We start from the raw sequence: 19,086 nt of genomic DNA, 5'->3' as shown, positions 1-19,086 counted from the left end.
AACTCTAATTCTTCTCAAATGATAAAGAATTATTGGAGAAAAGTAGAAGAAAATTGAGAGAGAGTGGAGAGGGGAAAGGAGGCGTGTGATATGGGGGTAGGGCTAAAATTTTGTGGTGCTAGGGTTAGGGTTTTTCTCTCCTATTTATAGGGTTCAATAAAATCTCTAGGTAAGTAAATAGAATATTTGGGAAGATTTGATTCTCCACAATTAAATAAAATAAATATTGTGAAGTAGAGTAGAAAGGAAAAATGGCGTAAATTAGGGTAGAGAAATAGGAGATGATTTTCGAAATCTTGGATATTTGTTTAGCCAATGATTTTGTTTGGTATATTTTTCGGAGTAGAATAAAATATCACGGAGCAAAATAAAAATAATAATTCTCCCACCAATAATAGGAAATAGGCGTGAATATTGATTCCTCCATAAGGAATCAATTTTAAATATTAACTAAAATAAGATATGACAATATCTCCTTGAGGTATGGTAAGATTTGCTAGAATATTTATATTTATTCTTGGAAGAGAATAAATAAGGGATCAAATAATATAATTAAATAATCTCATCTCCCATAAATAGGAGATTTTTGAAAATCTCCTTATAATAGGCATGGGGGTCGAAATTTCATGAAGGAAAATAAGGAATAATCGGACTTTGGATTTAATTTAGGTAATTATCCCAAGCAATAATTAAATTCAAGAAAAATAAAATTCCTTCTCCAATAATAGTAGGGATCGAAAATTTTAAATAATTAAATAATGATCCTATTAAATCTCACTCATCCCTTAGGTAAATAATTCACCACAATATTATCAACAATATTGACTATTTAATAGCCACGTCATAACATCAACAAGTTTGACTATTCAACTCAAACTCAACCCTGGGCACAACTTAGTCATAAGAACTCATGCAATAAATTCATTCATCATTTAATTCACGTCTCCCACATCATCAATAGTATTAAATGAAAATTTTACGGCTCTAAAATTAGGGTTCGAAATTTCGGGATGTTACATCCTGCCACTCTTAAAAGAAATTTCGTCCCGAAATTTGGTACCTTCAGGGGAAAAGTTCCAGGTACAGTTCCATCATCTTATCCTCGAGCTCCCACGTGGCTTCCTCGTATTCGTGGTTTCTCCACAGTACTTTTACGCTGGCAATAGATTTGTTCCTCAAGATTACGTCAATCTCCCATCGCCATAACTTGCAGATTGTGAGCGACTAACTTAAGCTTTTCTAATACAATCTCTACGTTCGAGCATGTTCGGGATATTTATATTGTCCCACCCACTGGTGAAGACACTAACATCTTATCGATCAACAATTATCACATTAAAAGCCATGCATACTTCAGAATAAGCAAGTAACCAAATAACCTTTCGCATCTACTTTTCAATCATTTTCTTCAAACTCACACTTTTTCCTCGAAGTTTCCATATCGCCTCTTATAACACTTTTGATCTCGAGTCTGGTGCTAACAAGAAGCTATTTCATCATCTTTTCTCCAAGCATCTGATTATAACAAATATCTAAATTCTCCGCTTCGTTATTCATGCATTGATCATCAGCTACTCGTAAGCACATTTCCTTTCTCAAGAGTTTATTCCTTAAGTTCGATCTTCTAGCAGCTTGTGGCAGGTAGTTCGTTGTTGCAGAATATCTGACGTCTCGTTTATTGGTTATGTTGACGCTTTTAGTTGGTGTATAAATTTCCACGCGCGTTTGGCCATAGGAACTTAATCCTCGTGTGTATCTGAAAAGCACAGCTCTAACATTTCCTTGAGTCTAGTATTAATAACTCGAAAATTGATCAAACAGTCTTACTTGGATAGAAATTGATTTCAACTCGAAGATGCACAACAAAAAAAATGTCTTTCATCGGAAAGGCTCCAAACTTAATCAAGGAAACAAGAATAACATTTTTAGCTCGACACTTTCAAATCTCATCATTGACAATTGGTTTGAAACAAGGCAAGGACTAAGTTCCATTGAACTTATCCATTCCATTCTGAGAATTAAATGGTTTAGAGGTATCAAATGGAACCCATAGAGCTTAAGAATTTACTTCTGATGAGAGCTTGAAAGAACATGGGATAGGTCATGAAAACAGGATGAAACTGCAATAAATCTCAAATTCCATACCAGACTGCCAGATCAAAATTTGCAAAAATTTCGGACAGCAATGAATGTTATTGATCAAACATGTCAAGGCCTAAAACAATCAGTCGCGTCAGAATTTAGAAATATAGACAAACGTCATCAAGTAGCACTAATAATGGTTCAACGGGTTTGTTGAGGACAACTCGAAGTGATTGGAACTTTTCAGAAAATTAACACGATCAAACCCATTAACGAAGAAGAGAATATCATAGCCTTAACTTGGTGTTGCAGAAAGAAAAGTCACTGAGCTAAAAAGAATTTCACTTCTGCAAGAAAGAACTGGAAAAATGAAGAGGTGAACAAAAATTCCAAGAAGAATATTCCATCTTTTAAAGAAAACAGGTCTGGAGATGTGATCTTACTGAAGGTCATAACTACAAACAACTTTAGGAATGAAGTTCAATGACGGAAGCTCATAAAATCAAATATCATCCTTATGAATGACGAATTAAAGAAGTCTACTCAATCAAGATATCCAAAGTTAAAAGGGAAAACACAAATTTTCAAGCCAAGTGAGTCATGACTCGATATAGGAAAAGAAATAATGGACATCACTTGCAAATTGTGAGTCAACCAAGATGTTCAAATAGACAAGGGCTCACGGTTATTCAAAACGTCCGGAAAAGAACTTAGGATCCAAGTAAGTACTGTTGATTTAAAAATCGGTCATTCTAGCTACGAAGGTCGCACTCCCTTGCACATTTTTCGCGAGCCTGAACATGGTAACATCGTTCTATGAAACCATGGATTCCAAGTTGTGATTCATCGTATCGTCGAAATTAATATTTTTTTTTATGGTCAAATCTTCAAAGTCTTCTTGCCATGTCACATAGTCATTTTCAAAATACATTGTCATTATACACGTGGTCTTAATGTGTCATAAACGTCGTCGCATTTGTGTCGCATCGCCACTTTGGCATGGTAGGCAAGAGTGCATAGTTTTATTAGATCTTAGGTATGATCTCGCCAGTGTATGGATACACCAAAGTTCGAAATATATTTATTTTCGTTGGTTCTATCACTCAGGAAAGTGATATTGCAGTTGTCAACTTACAACTAAGTTCTAGCACGTTCAGTCTGGCCTACTTCTTAGGCACTCTATAATTTTAAGCATAGCTTGAAGTCTCATACTTCAACATATATTCGGTCATTACCTAACTCAAGCTTCATATGGCTCCTACGTTAGCAACAAAGTTCAAAGTTCCACATCTCACTTTCATAGTGGTTCTTCACGATACCTCGCACTTCCTCGGTCATGAATTTTCATCACATAAAACGCCATCCATATATTGCACAATCCACATGTTTATTCATATAAATCATTTGGTGTCCCATTGCATAACAAGCATCGAACATTAATATATGTGGATAGTAACACTCAGTCAATCAATATTCCATGGAATCGCATTTCACAATTTCACAAGTTCGCATACAATATTTGACGGATCACCATTCGGGAAGCATCGCTTCACATTCACACAATATTTCCAAACTCCTAGGAGTCATCCTATGGCATGCTTTCTATTTTCACAAAAATAACATTTCCCACCGAAATTTTCAAGAGTATATTATTTCCAACTGAAAGTCATAGTAATATTTTGTACCTCTTTCTTCGTGGTTGAGCGGAACGAGTTGCGGTGTTGAGTCTTCTGAATTTAGTACGTTAGTAAATGGTTACAAGGATAAATTTAAATTTTGAAAAGACTCTTGGGTCCAGAGCGGAAAGAATTGAGGCTCTGATACCAACTGTGTCAGCCCGGATTTCTAAGGTATAATAAATACGGCGACTGCTACCAAGGCGGACTTAAAAGCAATAAGAACATAGGCTAGGGTTTCATTTAAAGAGATTTGTCCAAGGTATTAAACGAACTATTAAAGCAATAAGTCAACGGTTTAATCAAGAAAAATTAATGAAAAATAGATACCATAAACTATGATCAAAAGTCAAGGCTTTGACATAAATTCAACAAAACACAATATGTCTCGGTCTTCTAATTCAAAAGGAATAAGTTCAAAACAACCAAATGATAATAAGGGATCAAATAATATAATTAAATAATCTCCTCTCCCATAAATAGGAGATTTTCGAAAATCTCCTTAAAATAGGCATGGGGGTTGAAATTTCATGAAGGAAAATAAGGAATAATCGGACTTTGGACTTAATTTATGTAATTATCCCAAACAATAATTAAATCCAAGAAAAATAGAATTTCTTCTCCAATAATAGTAGGGATCGAAAATTTCAAATAATTAAATAATGATCCTATTAAATCTCACTCATCTCTTAGGTAAATAATTCACCACAATATTATCAACAATATTGGCTATTTAATAGTCACGTCATAACATCAACAAGTTTGACTGTTCAACTCAAACTCAACCCTAGGCATAACTTGGTCATAAGAACTCATGCAATAAATTCATTTATCATTTAATTCACGTCTCCCACGTCATCAATAGTATTAAATGAAAATTTTACGGCTCTAAAATTAGGGTTTGAAATTTCGGGATGTTACACTTGTAGTGGGACACGGATGGAATATTTTGGTTTGACACTGATTTAAAATATTGTTTGACCTTATTAAGGAAATGAGTAAACCTAATAAAATGTGGTTCTATTTTTATATTGTACTCATCGTCTCACTCAAAATATCCACATTTTTTAGTGACACAAAATTTTAGAAGTAGTTATTAGATGGAGTACTCTTATGTTATTCTTTTTCTTTATCTCTCTAACTTTACTATCATTTTCGTAAAACGTGGAGAAGAAAAATCAATCACATGTGACATGTAAAATGATTGGGTGCAGTATAAGTTAATGCTGCAGGACTCTGAAAATACGTTATAGTGAAAATTCTACAATTTAATAATTTTACAAGTTTTATTCTTAGAATTTCAATTGTAACATCAATCTCTTCGTATTACAGTTTGCTTTGTCTTTAGGAAGTTTATTTGTTTTTGAGATATTTCAAATTTAATTTAATGATACAATAATTATTTTCTTCAAAACACTGGCATTTAAAATATTATTTCATTACATATCGTCGAATTAATTATTACTCTAAGCTTAACTTTAAGAAGATTTTTATGATTGATATTTTATTGAGAACTTTCATTTAGCTCAAACTGAAATTTTTAACTTGCATAGTTTCTTACTATTCATGATAAAATTGAAACATGAGTAATAATTAAAAATAATCAAGCATGTGATATAAGCGATTTAGTCTTTGGAGAATTTTTTTTATTAATAATAGTATTTGAAATTAAGAGAATGTAAATTTATAAATTAATACAGATAAAATAAGAAAATTTCATATTAAATAAAATTGATAAATCAAGGTAAAAAACAAAGAAAAATTAGAGGAAATAGAAACACACAAAAATACTAGAAAATGAGTTTTATAAGGAAGAAAGAGTCTCATTTTATTATTTTCATATTAATCAATGCAGACAATGATATAAAAAATAGAAAGGGTAAATAATGACAAAACATTAATCACGTATGAAATATCAGAACTAATTAGGAAATCACATAAGGATTTGCTGATATAAATGTGGAATTAATCATATATCAGCAATATAATAGAGTGAAAAAAATGCCCATATAGAGCTTGAGGCTGTTTCAGTCCGAGAAAACATCATTCGTGATTATATAAAACGTTAAGGTTAGCTGAGGATAATTTTTTTGGTAGGGGTCTGTGGTGCAAAATCGTAAATGTTAGGGACTAATGGCGGTTCACTCTATATTCTAATATTTCCTCCATCCACAAAAACTATTTTTCTATTTGGAGTGTTCATGAAAAATTATGTCATTCTAAAAATGAAAAGTTTATCTCTCATGTTTTACCTATATTTTTCTCATTTCTTTCATATGTTACCCATTTTTTCTCATCACTTTCAAACTTTATCCACTTAATCTTCTTCTCTCTTACTTTAACAGTTTCTCATTAACACTCGTGATGTCCATCCATGGGCTTATTTTCGGGGACGGAGGAAGTAGTAATTAATTTGATTACGGTTGCATGTAAATAAAAATTGGGAGTTTTATCTCTAAAATCACGAACTTTGACCTAATTTGTTATTTCTTACTAATTTTAAAATTGATTTAAAATATCACAAACTTTACGTTTCATGTTTTATTTTTCACTGCGGGCCATTCACCCTATCCTACTAATATACGTGATTTTTATTTTATTTATTACAAACATTACAAACGCTTCATGATTGTTTACCTAGAATACTTTTTTACCTAAAATATCTTATATGAGATGAATTAATAAACATTGCAATATAAAATTTATAATATTTTAGATTGATTATAAAATTTATGAAAACTATCATAATTTGATTAAGTTCTTTATTCCATAAAAATAAACGAGAGGGTCAGACGGCCGCCTCTAAAGTTGGACGGCCGCCTCTAATTATTTTTCTTATTCGTCTAATCAATGCAACATAAATAAAAAATGTCAAAGATCTGTCAGTCAATCTTTTAAGAAATTATGGCTTGGTTGTCTTTGGAATATTAAATTGGCATCTGCTGTTTTGTGATAACATTAGCTATTTATGTACAGCTGCATATTTTGTTTTATTTGTCTGTCAAAAATCAACATAATTCAGTTTAAATAAATCAACATGTTTGTTCAAATTTGGCTCCTTGTCTAAGTGAACAATCACAATAATTATCGATCACATGGTGATCACACAATCCTGAATACTCCTAAAGTTGTTAGATCTGGTCAAGATTGATCAACTAATGCTAATTAATTTCCTAAAACCATCTCTAATGAATTTGTACATCATTCATGGATATACACTACGATAGTCGTTTAAAAGATTATACTTTAAAATTAAATATATACTATATTTGATCGTTTAAAAATTATATTTTAAAATTAAATAAGTATGATGTTTAGTTCAAGATTGATCAACTAATGCTAATTAATTTCCTAAAACCATCTCTAATGAATCTGTACATCATGCATGAATATACAGTATGATAGTCGTTTAAAAGATTATACTTTAAAATTAAATATATACTATATTTGATCATTTAAAAATTATATTTTAAAATTAAATATGTATGATGTTTAGTCCATTAGATTAAATTTTTAGGACTAAGTCTTCATCTTTTATTGGTCACTGAAATGAAAATGCTACACGCATATTTTTAACTGTGATAATTGTCAATGAAATCCAACAGTATAATAATATAAATTAATCAAATTTTGTACGTGGAGCTTTAAATTAATTACTGCAGTATATTTTATGAAATGTACTTCCTCTCATTGGAAGTCCAAGTTGAATCGTATTTTTTTCTAGATTATCCTAAGATAACTTATATTTTTATTGGTAAAAAATTATTTCCTCTCTTATTTATTTTCTCTTTATCTCTTCTATTTTATTCTCTCTTTTACTTTACTTTCTCCATTTTAAACTTTAATATATCAATTTCTTAAATCTCGTGCCCAAAAAAATGCCACAATTATTTTGGGAAGGGGGGAGTATAAAAGATAGCTGTTCAAGTCCAATGTTAAGTAATTTAAGTAAACTGCCTCATTAGTCCCTTGTAATTTAGGTTGTGACACCACAAAATCCTAATAAAAAAATTTGCCACAGAGGAACCTAACATTAAATATAATCACGAATGTCCGTGTTTTTAGCCACTTTTCGGACGAAAATGTCCAAATGGCTTGAAGAGCATTTTTTGGCAATCCCTAAATTTGTTAACATCAATTCTGTCACATTTCTATCAACAACCAGTGGCGGATCCACTAAGGGAGTTGTACCCCCAAAATGAAGTGTTTGCATTAGAGCATCCACAATGGATGTCCGATCTCACGCCCGATCGCCCGAGATCGGGCTCGGCCGTCGTCGGGCATCCACTGCAGACGTCGGTCGTGCTCGACAACGACCGAAAGATCGGTCGCGACCAATCTCTCGCGCGATCCATCGGGCGTGAGATCGGGCATCCATTGCAGCCCGACGCCCGAGCCCGAGCTGGCGTTTTTTCATTTTTTTTTATTTTTTAAAATTTTTATTTCTTTAAACTAGGGCTTTCACTAGGGCATCCGTTGTAGATGCTCTTATATATTTCCTTCGTCCCACATTTGGAGTCACTTATTGTTATGGCTCGGATTTTAAGAAAGAGTTGAAGTGTGTAATAAATGAAGTGAGATGGTAGAGTGTGTAATAAATGAAGTGAGATGGTAGAGTGTGTAATAAATGAAGTGAGATAGTGGAGTTGGTTGAAGGTGGGTCCCTTTTGACTTTTGATTTTTGTTTTGATTTATTTTAATGTAGATAATTGCATTTTTATGTAAATTTGAAGAAGAATGGGGTAAAATTGTATGACCAAATATGAAAAATTTTAAAAGTGACTCTTAAAATGAGACGGACTTTTATGGCAAAAAGTGACTCTTAATGTGGAACGGAGGGAATAATTAATAGATAACCAAGCAAGTTCTTTAGCCCAACGGTAGAATCTTCCTTTACCCATTCGGAAGTCCAAGTTCGATTCCCTTTGAGTTCTAATTTTCAGTCCCTTTTCCATGTTATTTTTGTTTCTTCATTTTATTCTATATTTTTCACTTTCAGTTATAAGTCTTTTTAATGTATTTTACCAATCTAATAAAAGATTATGTACTTATTTTGTTTCTTTTTAAATTAGTTTGTTCTCTTGAAAAGTATTTTAATTATTTTTAATGAATTTCATTTCTCTTCTAATGCGTCTTATTTTGTACATATATTTCTAATTAAAATTCATCTTATACATTTTATGCATTTATATTTAAAACAATTTCTTATCTTTTAAAGCATTATGCATTTAGTTATTTTCTAATGAATTTCAATATTAACTTTTTGTTTTAATTTATTCTATTGTATTTTATTTTTTTATTTCTATTTTTCTATAAATAATTGAAACATTGCTCAAATAGTCAAATGATGATATATTGGTAAAATAACCCAAAAAAAATAAATTATTAAAAGAAAATGCACTATAAATGCTAAAACAATATATCTATAATATATAAATCTAAGAACCTTTATTTTGAATAATGAATGTCATTTAAGTAGTAACTAATTTAAAAATAATTCACATCTATATACAAAGTATAATCTTAACTAAAAATAAAAATAAAAAAAAGTAAAAATTTTGATTGAGAGAACAAATTAAAAATAAGAAAAAGGATCAAATTTTGAAGCTTTAATTCGCTATAATTATTTATCGTACCCTCAAACCGAAAGTCCTGGATACGCCACTGTCAGCAACTTCTTATGTGATTTCCTAAAAAGCTCTAGCACTTCATACGTGATTAAATTTTTGTCAATATTTGCACAGGAAAAATCTTTTCATATCCCTATTTCTAGTTTGTGGTAACAATAGTACTAGTTATATCATGAATGAAATTTATTGAGAAACAACAAAAAATATGAAAAAGTGAAGTTATTTATGCAATAATGTCTGAATCAATAATACATAGAATAAAAATATTTAGCATTTTATTAAATGATACTCCCTCCGTCCCACATAATTTTACACACTTTGACCCGGCACGGGTTTTAAGAAATGTAATGGAAAGTGAGTTGAAATAGTTGGTGGGATGTGGGTCCTACTTTTAAAGTATTAGTTTTATAATAAAATGTGAGTAAGAATGAGTTAGTGGAATATGAGATCCACTACCAAAAATGGTAAAAGTGAAATGAGTAAAATTATGTGGGACGACCCAAAATGGAATACTGGGTAAAATTATGTGGGACGGAGGGAGTACAATAATTATTTTCTAAAAAACGCTGACATTTAAACTATTATTGCATTATATATCATCAAACTAATTTGTTACTCTAACCCTAATTTTAAAACAATTTTTTCCATTGACATTTTATTGAGAATTTTAATTTAGCTCAAATTAAAAATTTTAACATCATATGAACATTCAATCTTTAGATATAAATTTACATAGTTTCTTGTCATTCATGATAAAATTGAAACATGATTAATATTTTGAAAATATTCAAGCATGTGATATATTAGCTAGTTAGCCATTGGAGATTTTTATAAATTAAGAGAATGTAAATTTATAAATTAATACCGTAAAATTACGACATTTTCATAATATATAAAATTGTTCCGTAAATCAAGGTAAAAAATAAAGAAAATTTAGGGGATATAGAAACACGAAAAAAGTACTCCCTTCGTCCCCAAAGAGTATGAGCTATTTCTTTTTTCGTCCGTCCCTAAAGAGTACCCCTACACAAAATTTTATTTATAACTTATATCATTACCACTAACACTTATACCATTATAATAATGTGGACCTCACTCTCCACTAACATTAATTCCACTACCCTTTCTCTCTTTCTCTTTTACTTTTCTCCTTATTTATTAAAACTCGTGCCGAATCCAAAGTTCATACTCTTTGGGGACGGAGGGAGTAATAGAAAATGAGTTTTATAAGGAAGAAAGAGACTCATTTTATTATTTTCACATTAATTAATGCAGATAATGATAAATCTGTATAGTATAAAAAAATTAGAAAATGTAAATAATGAGAAAATTTTATTTACTTATGAAGTAATAGAACTAATTAGGAAATTAAACTTATTAGAAAATTACATGAGAAAATGCTGACAGAAATGTGACATTAATCATATGTTAGTAATATAATACAGTGAAAAAAATTTCCTTCTACGGCTTGAGGATATTTTAGTCCGAAAAGCATCGTTCGTGATTATATTACATGTTAGAGTCCAGTCAATGACGTTATTAACTTTTGTTAGGAGTCTATTATGTCATAACCTAAAATATTAGGGACTAATGAGTCATTTCTTACTAATTTTTCAACGATAAGAGCATCCACAATGGCGGCTAGCGCACCGCTAGTCGATTCGCGTCGCTAGCCGGTCGGCTAGCCGAACCATTGGAACCGGCCAGCGGCATTTCGGCAAAAAAACACATTAGTCGATTTGTCCACATTAAAAATTCCATAGATCATCGCTGCAATATGTACTCCATCTCACTTTAATTTGACATGTAAAAAAAATAGTGAAATGTGAGATCTACTATAAAAAATAATAAAAATTTTAATAATAAAAATGAAGTAGAACAATTAATAAACACATGATAACTAATAAGGGACAGAGGAAGTGGTATTACCAAAATAAAATTTAATTTAACATAAACAACCATTAAGAAAATACACATCAATTCCAAAATTCAATCCTAAAATAGGAGAAATCTTGCAATTTCGAAAACCAAGAAGCATTAGGGAAATAGTTCAATGACCGACCTCAATCCTAAAATAGGAGTGATCTTATAATTTTGAAAGCCAGAATTATTAAAAAGCTTAGCCCACTCTTTTTCAGTTCTCTCTTTTCCAGCAGGCCCCGCCATCATCAGCACATCAAAATATAGTTGTGTTTCAATGCCCTTTTCTTCTTGTTTCTCCAAATCCACAACCATATCCACAATAATCACTTTTCCACAATTTTCTTTGCTTGAAGTTATTGCTTCTTTGCAATTTTTCAGAATTTTAATACATTCTTCGTCACTCCAGTCGTGAAGTATCCACTATAATAAACAAACATGCAGCTAGTTAGAATTTGTCAACACAGTTATGGTGATGTGGAGTACCTATTTAAAATATAGTACTATACTTATCGTGAATGCGTGTGGCATGTGTAATGTCGTATATAACATGCTAAAACGTTGCATACAATATTTCATAATAATGCTTAAATTTTAAAAACAAGAGGGATGATAATAGTAACAATAATAATACTAATATTTTAATAGAGAACTACATTTTTAGTCTAGCACTGATATCATATGCGGTATCTTATTTTTTAAAATATCAACAGACGTATATGGAGATTAATATATTATTGGTGGAATGACTTTCACACCCTTTTTACCTAAATATCACATAAGAGCTATTTATTTATATCTTTCAATGAGAGTGAGAACCGTTATTTCAACGACACTTGGTTCATCCACTTTCTTTACTGTATTCTCCCAAGAGAAATCGCCAAAGTATATGACAAACATTGCTCGTCACAACACATATATACTGGTTAATTCATTTAAGTTGTATTTCCTAGAAGAAGTTGCCAAAATATGTGACAATAATTGCTCGTCATCACATGCTTGAAGGACTTTGAAGGAAAATGAATGAATAAAAGTTACGCTTTATCTCACATGAAAAAAAATGCAAAAATCCTTTCATCAATATTATATCAATTTTCAGAGACGTCTGGTGATAATTTTACAGAATAGAGATCGTTGTGATATTAGTGCAATGTCCAGGAACTAAAAATATAGTTCCCTCTATAATAATAATAATAATAATAAAATAATTATAATAATTAATAATATATTGCATCAACATTCGCATCAAACTAAAATACAAGAAGAATATTATAAGTAAATTTCGTAAATAATTGCTTTTATTATTAGTATAGATACATACTCCTGCCGGCCAATAATTGGATTGGTTTGATTCGGTTTTGGATTTGAAAAAATTAAAAGAAAGTAGATTGAGAAAGTTAATAAAAGTTAAAAAAAAAAAATTATAATAATATGTGAGTGAGATAAAATTAATAGAAAATATAGTTTATTATCAAAATTAGTAAAAAATAAATGAAATAACTATCATGGACATGGACAAAAATGACAAATTGGAACGATAAAAACTGTTGGAGGGATAATATGATAAAAAAAAATAAGATAGAAAAAGACGAAAATGTAATTCAGATATGCAAGCAGTAATCAAGCAAATATTTTATTGAACAGAAATCAAATTAACCAAAATCCTCATACCTTGAGTATAACTGCGTCAGCAGGAGGAATAAAGTGAAGCATATCTCCACTAACAAATCTGAGATTCTCAGAGCCTTGAAGCCCCTCAACCACATGCGGGAGGTCAAGCACCACACACTTCAAACCAGGGAAGGCCTCCGCAACCGCCTTCGCAACTGCCCCGGTCCCACCCGCCACGTCGACCACAGTTGCCAAACCTTCAAAAACATGCTTACACTTCTCAATAAGAACGCCTCCAAGGAGCCTCGCGTCACTAGCCATCCCATCATTAAACATTCGGTTCCACTTCTCGTCCTCCCCCGCGAACTCCCAAGGAGTTTTCCCGTTCTTGAGGAAGAACGGGCTCAGGGACGACGGGTCGTCGTCCCTGAGCCAATCCGTCACGTGGTGGAACGAATCCACCACAACCGGATCGACCATGGATAGTGCGAAAGGGGAGAAGCTCAAGGGCTCGTCTCGCAGAAGGAGACGAGAAGTCCCTGTTAGCGCGTACGCGTCCTCTCCCGCCTTGGCGAAGACCTTGGAATGGACGAGGACGCGCATTAGGCGGAAGAGGGCGTGAGATTTGGATTTGGGGATGGAAAGGGCGTCGGCTAATTCGGAGATTGTGATGGGTTTGTTGTGTTTGTGGATGGCATCGGGAATGCCTAATTCAAGAGCTGATTTTAGGCACATTGAATTTATGAAGCTGAATGTTAGATTCCACACATGAGATTGAGCTTCTAGCAGCTCTTGGGTGGTGGAATCTACTACTGTATTAGGCAATGCCATTTTTTGGATTGTAGTTTTGCAATTGTTACACGGATTCATGATGCTCCTTTATAGCTGTACTAACTACTGTTATGATTAATTAATCATGTGTTGAAAAATGTGAACAGACATGGCTAAATAATTAATGGATTGTGACTTTCGATTTGTTTTGAGTTTAATGAATTAGTAAAACATGGTGTGCTAGTACGTTTTGGGAAGTTGTACGGGACTGATATATCAATGTTTTAAAAATCAGTTTGGAGCGATTCAGCCGAGAACCGATGGCTTCTCCGGTCCGCTTTGGCATTTAAAAACCGTCAGATAATTGGGCCGTTTTGAACTGGTGAAACCGGGCGGAAGTAACTTTCAAGAGACGTTTGGCTTAAGAAATGAGGTGGAAAGAGAGAGTGTTAAGGGTATCCACAATGGTGGCCCTCTTGGGCATGCCCAAGCCACCATTTCTTGGGCATGCCCAACAAACTTGGTCCTGCCCATGAAAACTTGGCCACCACAATGATGGTCCTCAGGCCATCAATTAAAATTATTTTTAACATTTTTTTGTTATATTTTAATTTTAGCTATCATAAATATTATTTGCATATAATAATTAAAACACATAGAAATAATTAAAATAAACAAAATTATAACAAAATTTTCGTTGTATTATTATAAAAGGGAAAATTATACAACGAAAATTTTCGATACAACGCGAACAACAAAGAGAACCCCTATCACGCTGCGCCCCCTCCTCTACGGTTCCAGAACTCTTCAACAAAACCAGCCTGCAGTGTTGAATGTAATATTTCACTCCGCATATTGGTGAAGCGCTGAATCAAGTATTCATTAATGCGTGGTACACCCATCTGCAGAGGAGGGGTTGCAATACCGTGACTTGTGCTAGCACCATCTTCCGGTGCCCAGCGCTCTGCAGCAAAGCCTTCATCCTCTATTATCATATTGTGCAATATGATACACGCAGTCATGATGTCTGCGACATCATTTTCGTGCCATAGTCGAACCGGACACCGTATAATGGCCCATCGCGATTGGAGGACTCCAAAAGCCGCTCAACATCCTTCCTAGCACCCTCTTGTTTTTTTGCAAAATAGGTCTGCTTCGGCCCAACTGGTTGTCGGATCGTCTTGACAAACACGGGCCAGCGAGGGTATATTCCATCGGCCAAATAGTATGCCCTATTGTACATTGGCCACGAAGCTGATTTGCGGATCCTAACCCCGGGACTCATCATTGAAGAGATGCGATGATTGTAGAATGTTGATGTCGTTGTTCGACCCAGCGACACCAAAATACGCATGCCAGATTCGCAAGCGGTAGTCAGCAACGGCTTTAAGGATCATCGTGGGATGTCGCCCTTTGAAACCAGAAGTGAATTGCCCCTTCCAAGCCACCGGGCGTTCCTCCACTCCCAGTGCATGCAATCGATGCTGCCCATCATGCCCGGAAAATGATGCACAGTCCCGTGCATATTTATCAGTCTCTGGCATTCCTCGGCCGTTGGTTTCCGTAGGTACTCCCCTTTGAAGATTTCTTTGATACCCTTGCAAAACTGTCTCAGCGTCTTAAGGGCAGTCGTTTCGCCCATCTGTAGATATTCGTCGAACATGTCAGCAGGCCCGGCATAGGCAAGCTGCCTAATTGCCATCGTGCACTTCTGATATGTCGACAATCCGGGTCGACCGGTGGCATCACTCCGCAAGGTGAAGCACCTGTATCGCTGAGACAAACAATCGCAATGTGGATGAAGAGTCGTTGCGACATTCTGAATCGCCGACGAAAAATCTCCGGCGGATAACGGGGGTTATCGCCGAAGTAATCCATCAACCGCTGGTCGGCTCCGGCATGGTCACGGTTGATATACCGGCGACGGTATCTCGGCCGAGGGATGGCCGCCGCCGCCGCCAAAGCCGTCTCCTCCTCGTCGGCTTCAGCTTGCACCGCTGCAACGAGTTCTTCGAACTCCTCATCGATCGCTCGTTGAAAATTTTCATCGTCGGAATCCATGTTTTGAAACTAAATTGAAATCAATTGGAAAGAGTGGAGTTTGGTTTGGGGTAAAAAAATGGAGGAGAAATGATGAATATATAAAAAAATTTGAAAAAAAAATATAATTTAAAATCGGTGGCCAAGGGCCGCGGCTCTCGGCCCCTGCAGTGGTGGGCCGAGCCGCATGCCCAAGAGCCTCGGCCTGGCCGAGAGCTCGGCTCTTTCGTCCACCCCCCATGGCCCAGTCCACCTCTCGGCTCAGTAGTGGGGGGCCGCGCCCTGCCCAAGCTCGGGCCAAGGGCCGTGGCCCTCCCACTGTGGATGCTCTAAATCTTTGAAATTGTGAACCAAAGATGAGAAGTGATAGATGAGATGTAATTGGACCAATTATCTAAATTAATATAAACAAATAAAGGACTTTCCTTCCCCATGCTCCTTTATAGCCGTACTAACTAACGTTACAAGTTACAACTAAAACCACATTTTGATTAATTAATCACGGTTGGTGAAAAATGGGAACAGACATGGCTAGAAAAATTGAAGGATTGTGAGTTTGTGCCTATCGATTTTGTTTTGGTTGAATGAATTAGTTAAACGTATACTAGCACGTTTTATTAAAGGTAGGAAAAGTTGTGCGGGACTGATATGAATAAAATGAGACTTGATTTTGGGAAGGAAGTGATGGATTTCTATTTCATTTTAAAGAAAGAATGAAGGCAGAAATCAATCGAGCCTAAATGCATTGTTAAAGTATTTTTCATGGTTTATTACAATAATAATTTCCAATTAAGGTATAATAGTTATTTTAAAATTAAATATAGAATACTTTCATCATTACTATAATTTGAATCATGTCTTTTGTGCACATAAATTAAGAAGACAATATTTAGTTATTTAACCGGGATTAATAAAAAGTACAGAAAAGGAATAAAATAAATAAGTTAAGAAAATAAAATAAAATTAATAATAAAGTAAGATAAATTAAAATGTACTCCTTTCGTCACATAAAAATATGGACATATGATACGACTGAAATTAAGAAAAAAAAATTGATAAAATAACAGAGAAGGTGGGAAAGTAGTTAAAGTAGTGTTAATTAATGTTTTGATTATAGTATAAATTGTACTAAGTAACTTGATGTATAGGGTGTAATAAATTGAGAAAATTTTCCATAAATAAAAATAATCATTATTTTTATGGACAAATAAAAATGAAAAGTGCACATATTTTATTTTTTTTGGGACAAATGGAGTATTAGAAAAAATGAGTTGTAAGCAAAAACGGAATTGTAATGAGTGGGGCCTTTATCACAGAGGTGCGGTCAACTGTTGAGTGGGGTGCTTTCCATTTAAAAAATGATTACTCCCTCCATTTTTCAATAGATGTTCCATATTTGATGCAGACTTTAAAATATTAGTAACTAGTGTTAACACCCGTGCTATGCACGGGTCATAGAATTTTCAATAATGAAGATAATTGGTAAGTAATTTAAAATTTAAAATAAATATAAATACAATATGGAGAAAAATATCAATCTCTATCCGCGAAGTAAATTATCTAGTAATAGACATATAATTTATAAAAAAATGATTTGTAAAATTGAGTGAAAAAGTAAGACAAAGTAGAATGAAGAGATAACGATGTTTATATTTAAGAATGTAGAATATAATTCCGTTGATTAAAATGTATATAAGGAAATGTGCAACTAAAATGAATTTTGAGGGCTAATCTTACACAATTACAATATAATAAAATCAGAGTTACAAAATAGTAGTTAACAATTTAACTAAATAAATAGATCATAAGTTTCCACAACAAAATCACAAAAATAGAAAAATAGAAAGTACAATAGTTCAACAACAACCATGAGTTTATAAATTTTGAAAAACTTCTTTGTAAACAACATTAATAGTATAATCTCTACTCCTATCAATATCATCTTTACAAACTAATATCTTCAAACCATCACGACTTGTGACTCTTGATACAGCAACATACAGTTGTCCATGACTGAAGACGGGCTTTTTCAGAAACAATCCAACATGTGAAAGCGATTGACCTTGACTTTTGTTAATAGTCATTGCATAAGACACAGTTAATGGAAATTGTCGTCGTTGGAATTTGAATGGCAACGATGGATCAGATGGTATTAAAGTCATTCGAGGAATCAACACCTTAGGCCAGCCCAACTTTAGAACAATGTAGTGTCCCAAAAAAGTGAAAATCATGGTTAAAGGACCTTTCAATTATCTCATATAAATGATATATCACAAAATAGACTTAGATAATTTTTAATGTAAATAAATATATAAATATAATAAAAGTAAACACAAACATACCCAAATAATAATATGATTTGTAAAAAGTGAAATTGTGTTATAAATATTAAGATCTTAGAAAAAGAACATAGATATTAAATCCATACTTACATTGAACTAATAATTAAATAAATAAAATAATCTATATAATCTACAGAATATATGTAATATATAAATATATTTATACATATATATACACCAAAAACGGCTGAATCATAAATAATAAAGGAATGAAACTTGAAAACCTATTTAAACCTATTCATTAGTGGGCCATCTAACTTGGCCAATAAATACTGTATTATTGAATTTGGTCTATTTAAATTTAAATTGTATTGTAAATTGAACCTTTGATGAGCAACAATTTTGAAATAATAAAAAATTATTTAAATTGTATCGTAAATTGAACCTTTGATGAGCAACAATTTTGAGATAATAAAAGATTATATTAATTGACCACGTAACAAAATAGTTCCCGCCAAAACAGCCATCAATGGCAATCTTGTGAATTTTAATACAACTCTCACTTTATATTAGTATAGATTTAACTAAATAAATAAATCAAAAGTTTCCACAACAAAATCACAAAAATAGAAAAATAGAAAGTACAATAGTAACAACAACAACCATGAGTTTATAAATTTTGAAAAACTTCTTTGTAAACAACATTAATAGTAGAATCTCCACTCCTATCAATATCATCTTTACAGACTAATATCTTCAAACCATCACGACTTGTGACTCTTGATACAGCAAAATACAGTTGTCCATGACTGAAGACGGGCTTTTTAAGAAACAATCCAACATGTGAAAGCGATTGACCTTGACTTTTGTTAATAGTCATTGCATAAGACACAGTTAATGGAAATTGTCGTCGTTGGAATTTGAATGGCAACGGATCAGATGGTATTAAAGTCATTCGAGGAATCAACACCTTAGGCCAGCCCAACTATAAAACAATGTAGTGTCCCAAAAATGTGAAAATCATGGTTAAAGGACCTTTAAATTATCTCATGTAAATGATATGAATGATATATC

The 19,086-nt window shown here is 33.0% G+C and overlaps 1 protein-coding gene across 1 annotated transcript; it reads right to left on the bottom strand.

Moving 5' to 3' along the window:
- Positions 1-11,313: 11,313 nt before the first annotated feature.
- LOC125211137 (8-hydroxyquercetin 8-O-methyltransferase-like) lies at positions 11,314-13,779 on the bottom strand. Its single transcript, XM_048110841.1, has 2 exons — positions 12,980-13,779; positions 11,314-11,731 (listed from the first exon to the last, which is right to left on the bottom strand). Exons 1-2 carry the CDS (start codon positions 13,748-13,750, stop codon positions 11,426-11,428), a joined length of 1,077 nt encoding a protein of 358 aa, XP_047966798.1. The 5' UTR covers positions 13,751-13,779; the 3' UTR covers positions 11,314-11,425.
- Between the last annotated feature and the right edge of the window lie 5,307 nt (positions 13,780-19,086).

This window comes from Salvia hispanica, chromosome 3 (assembly GCF_023119035.1).
Source record: "Salvia hispanica cultivar TCC Black 2014 chromosome 3, UniMelb_Shisp_WGS_1.0, whole genome shotgun sequence".
NCBI lineage: Eukaryota > Viridiplantae > Streptophyta > Magnoliopsida > Lamiales > Lamiaceae > Salvia > Salvia hispanica.
Note: the sequence above shows the minus strand (reverse complement) of the source record. Positions and strands in the feature narration are given on the sequence as shown.

Excerpts from the sequence above, each read along its gene's own strand:
- LOC125211137 (XM_048110841.1), bottom strand. The coding sequence starts at position 13,750 with ATGGCATTGCCTAATACAGTAGTAGATTCCACCACCCAAGAGCTGCTA. Across the intron at positions 11,732-12,979 it reads CTGACGCAGTTATACTCAAG|TGGATACTTCACGACTGGAG; the intron begins GTATGAGGATTT and ends TGTTTATTATAG.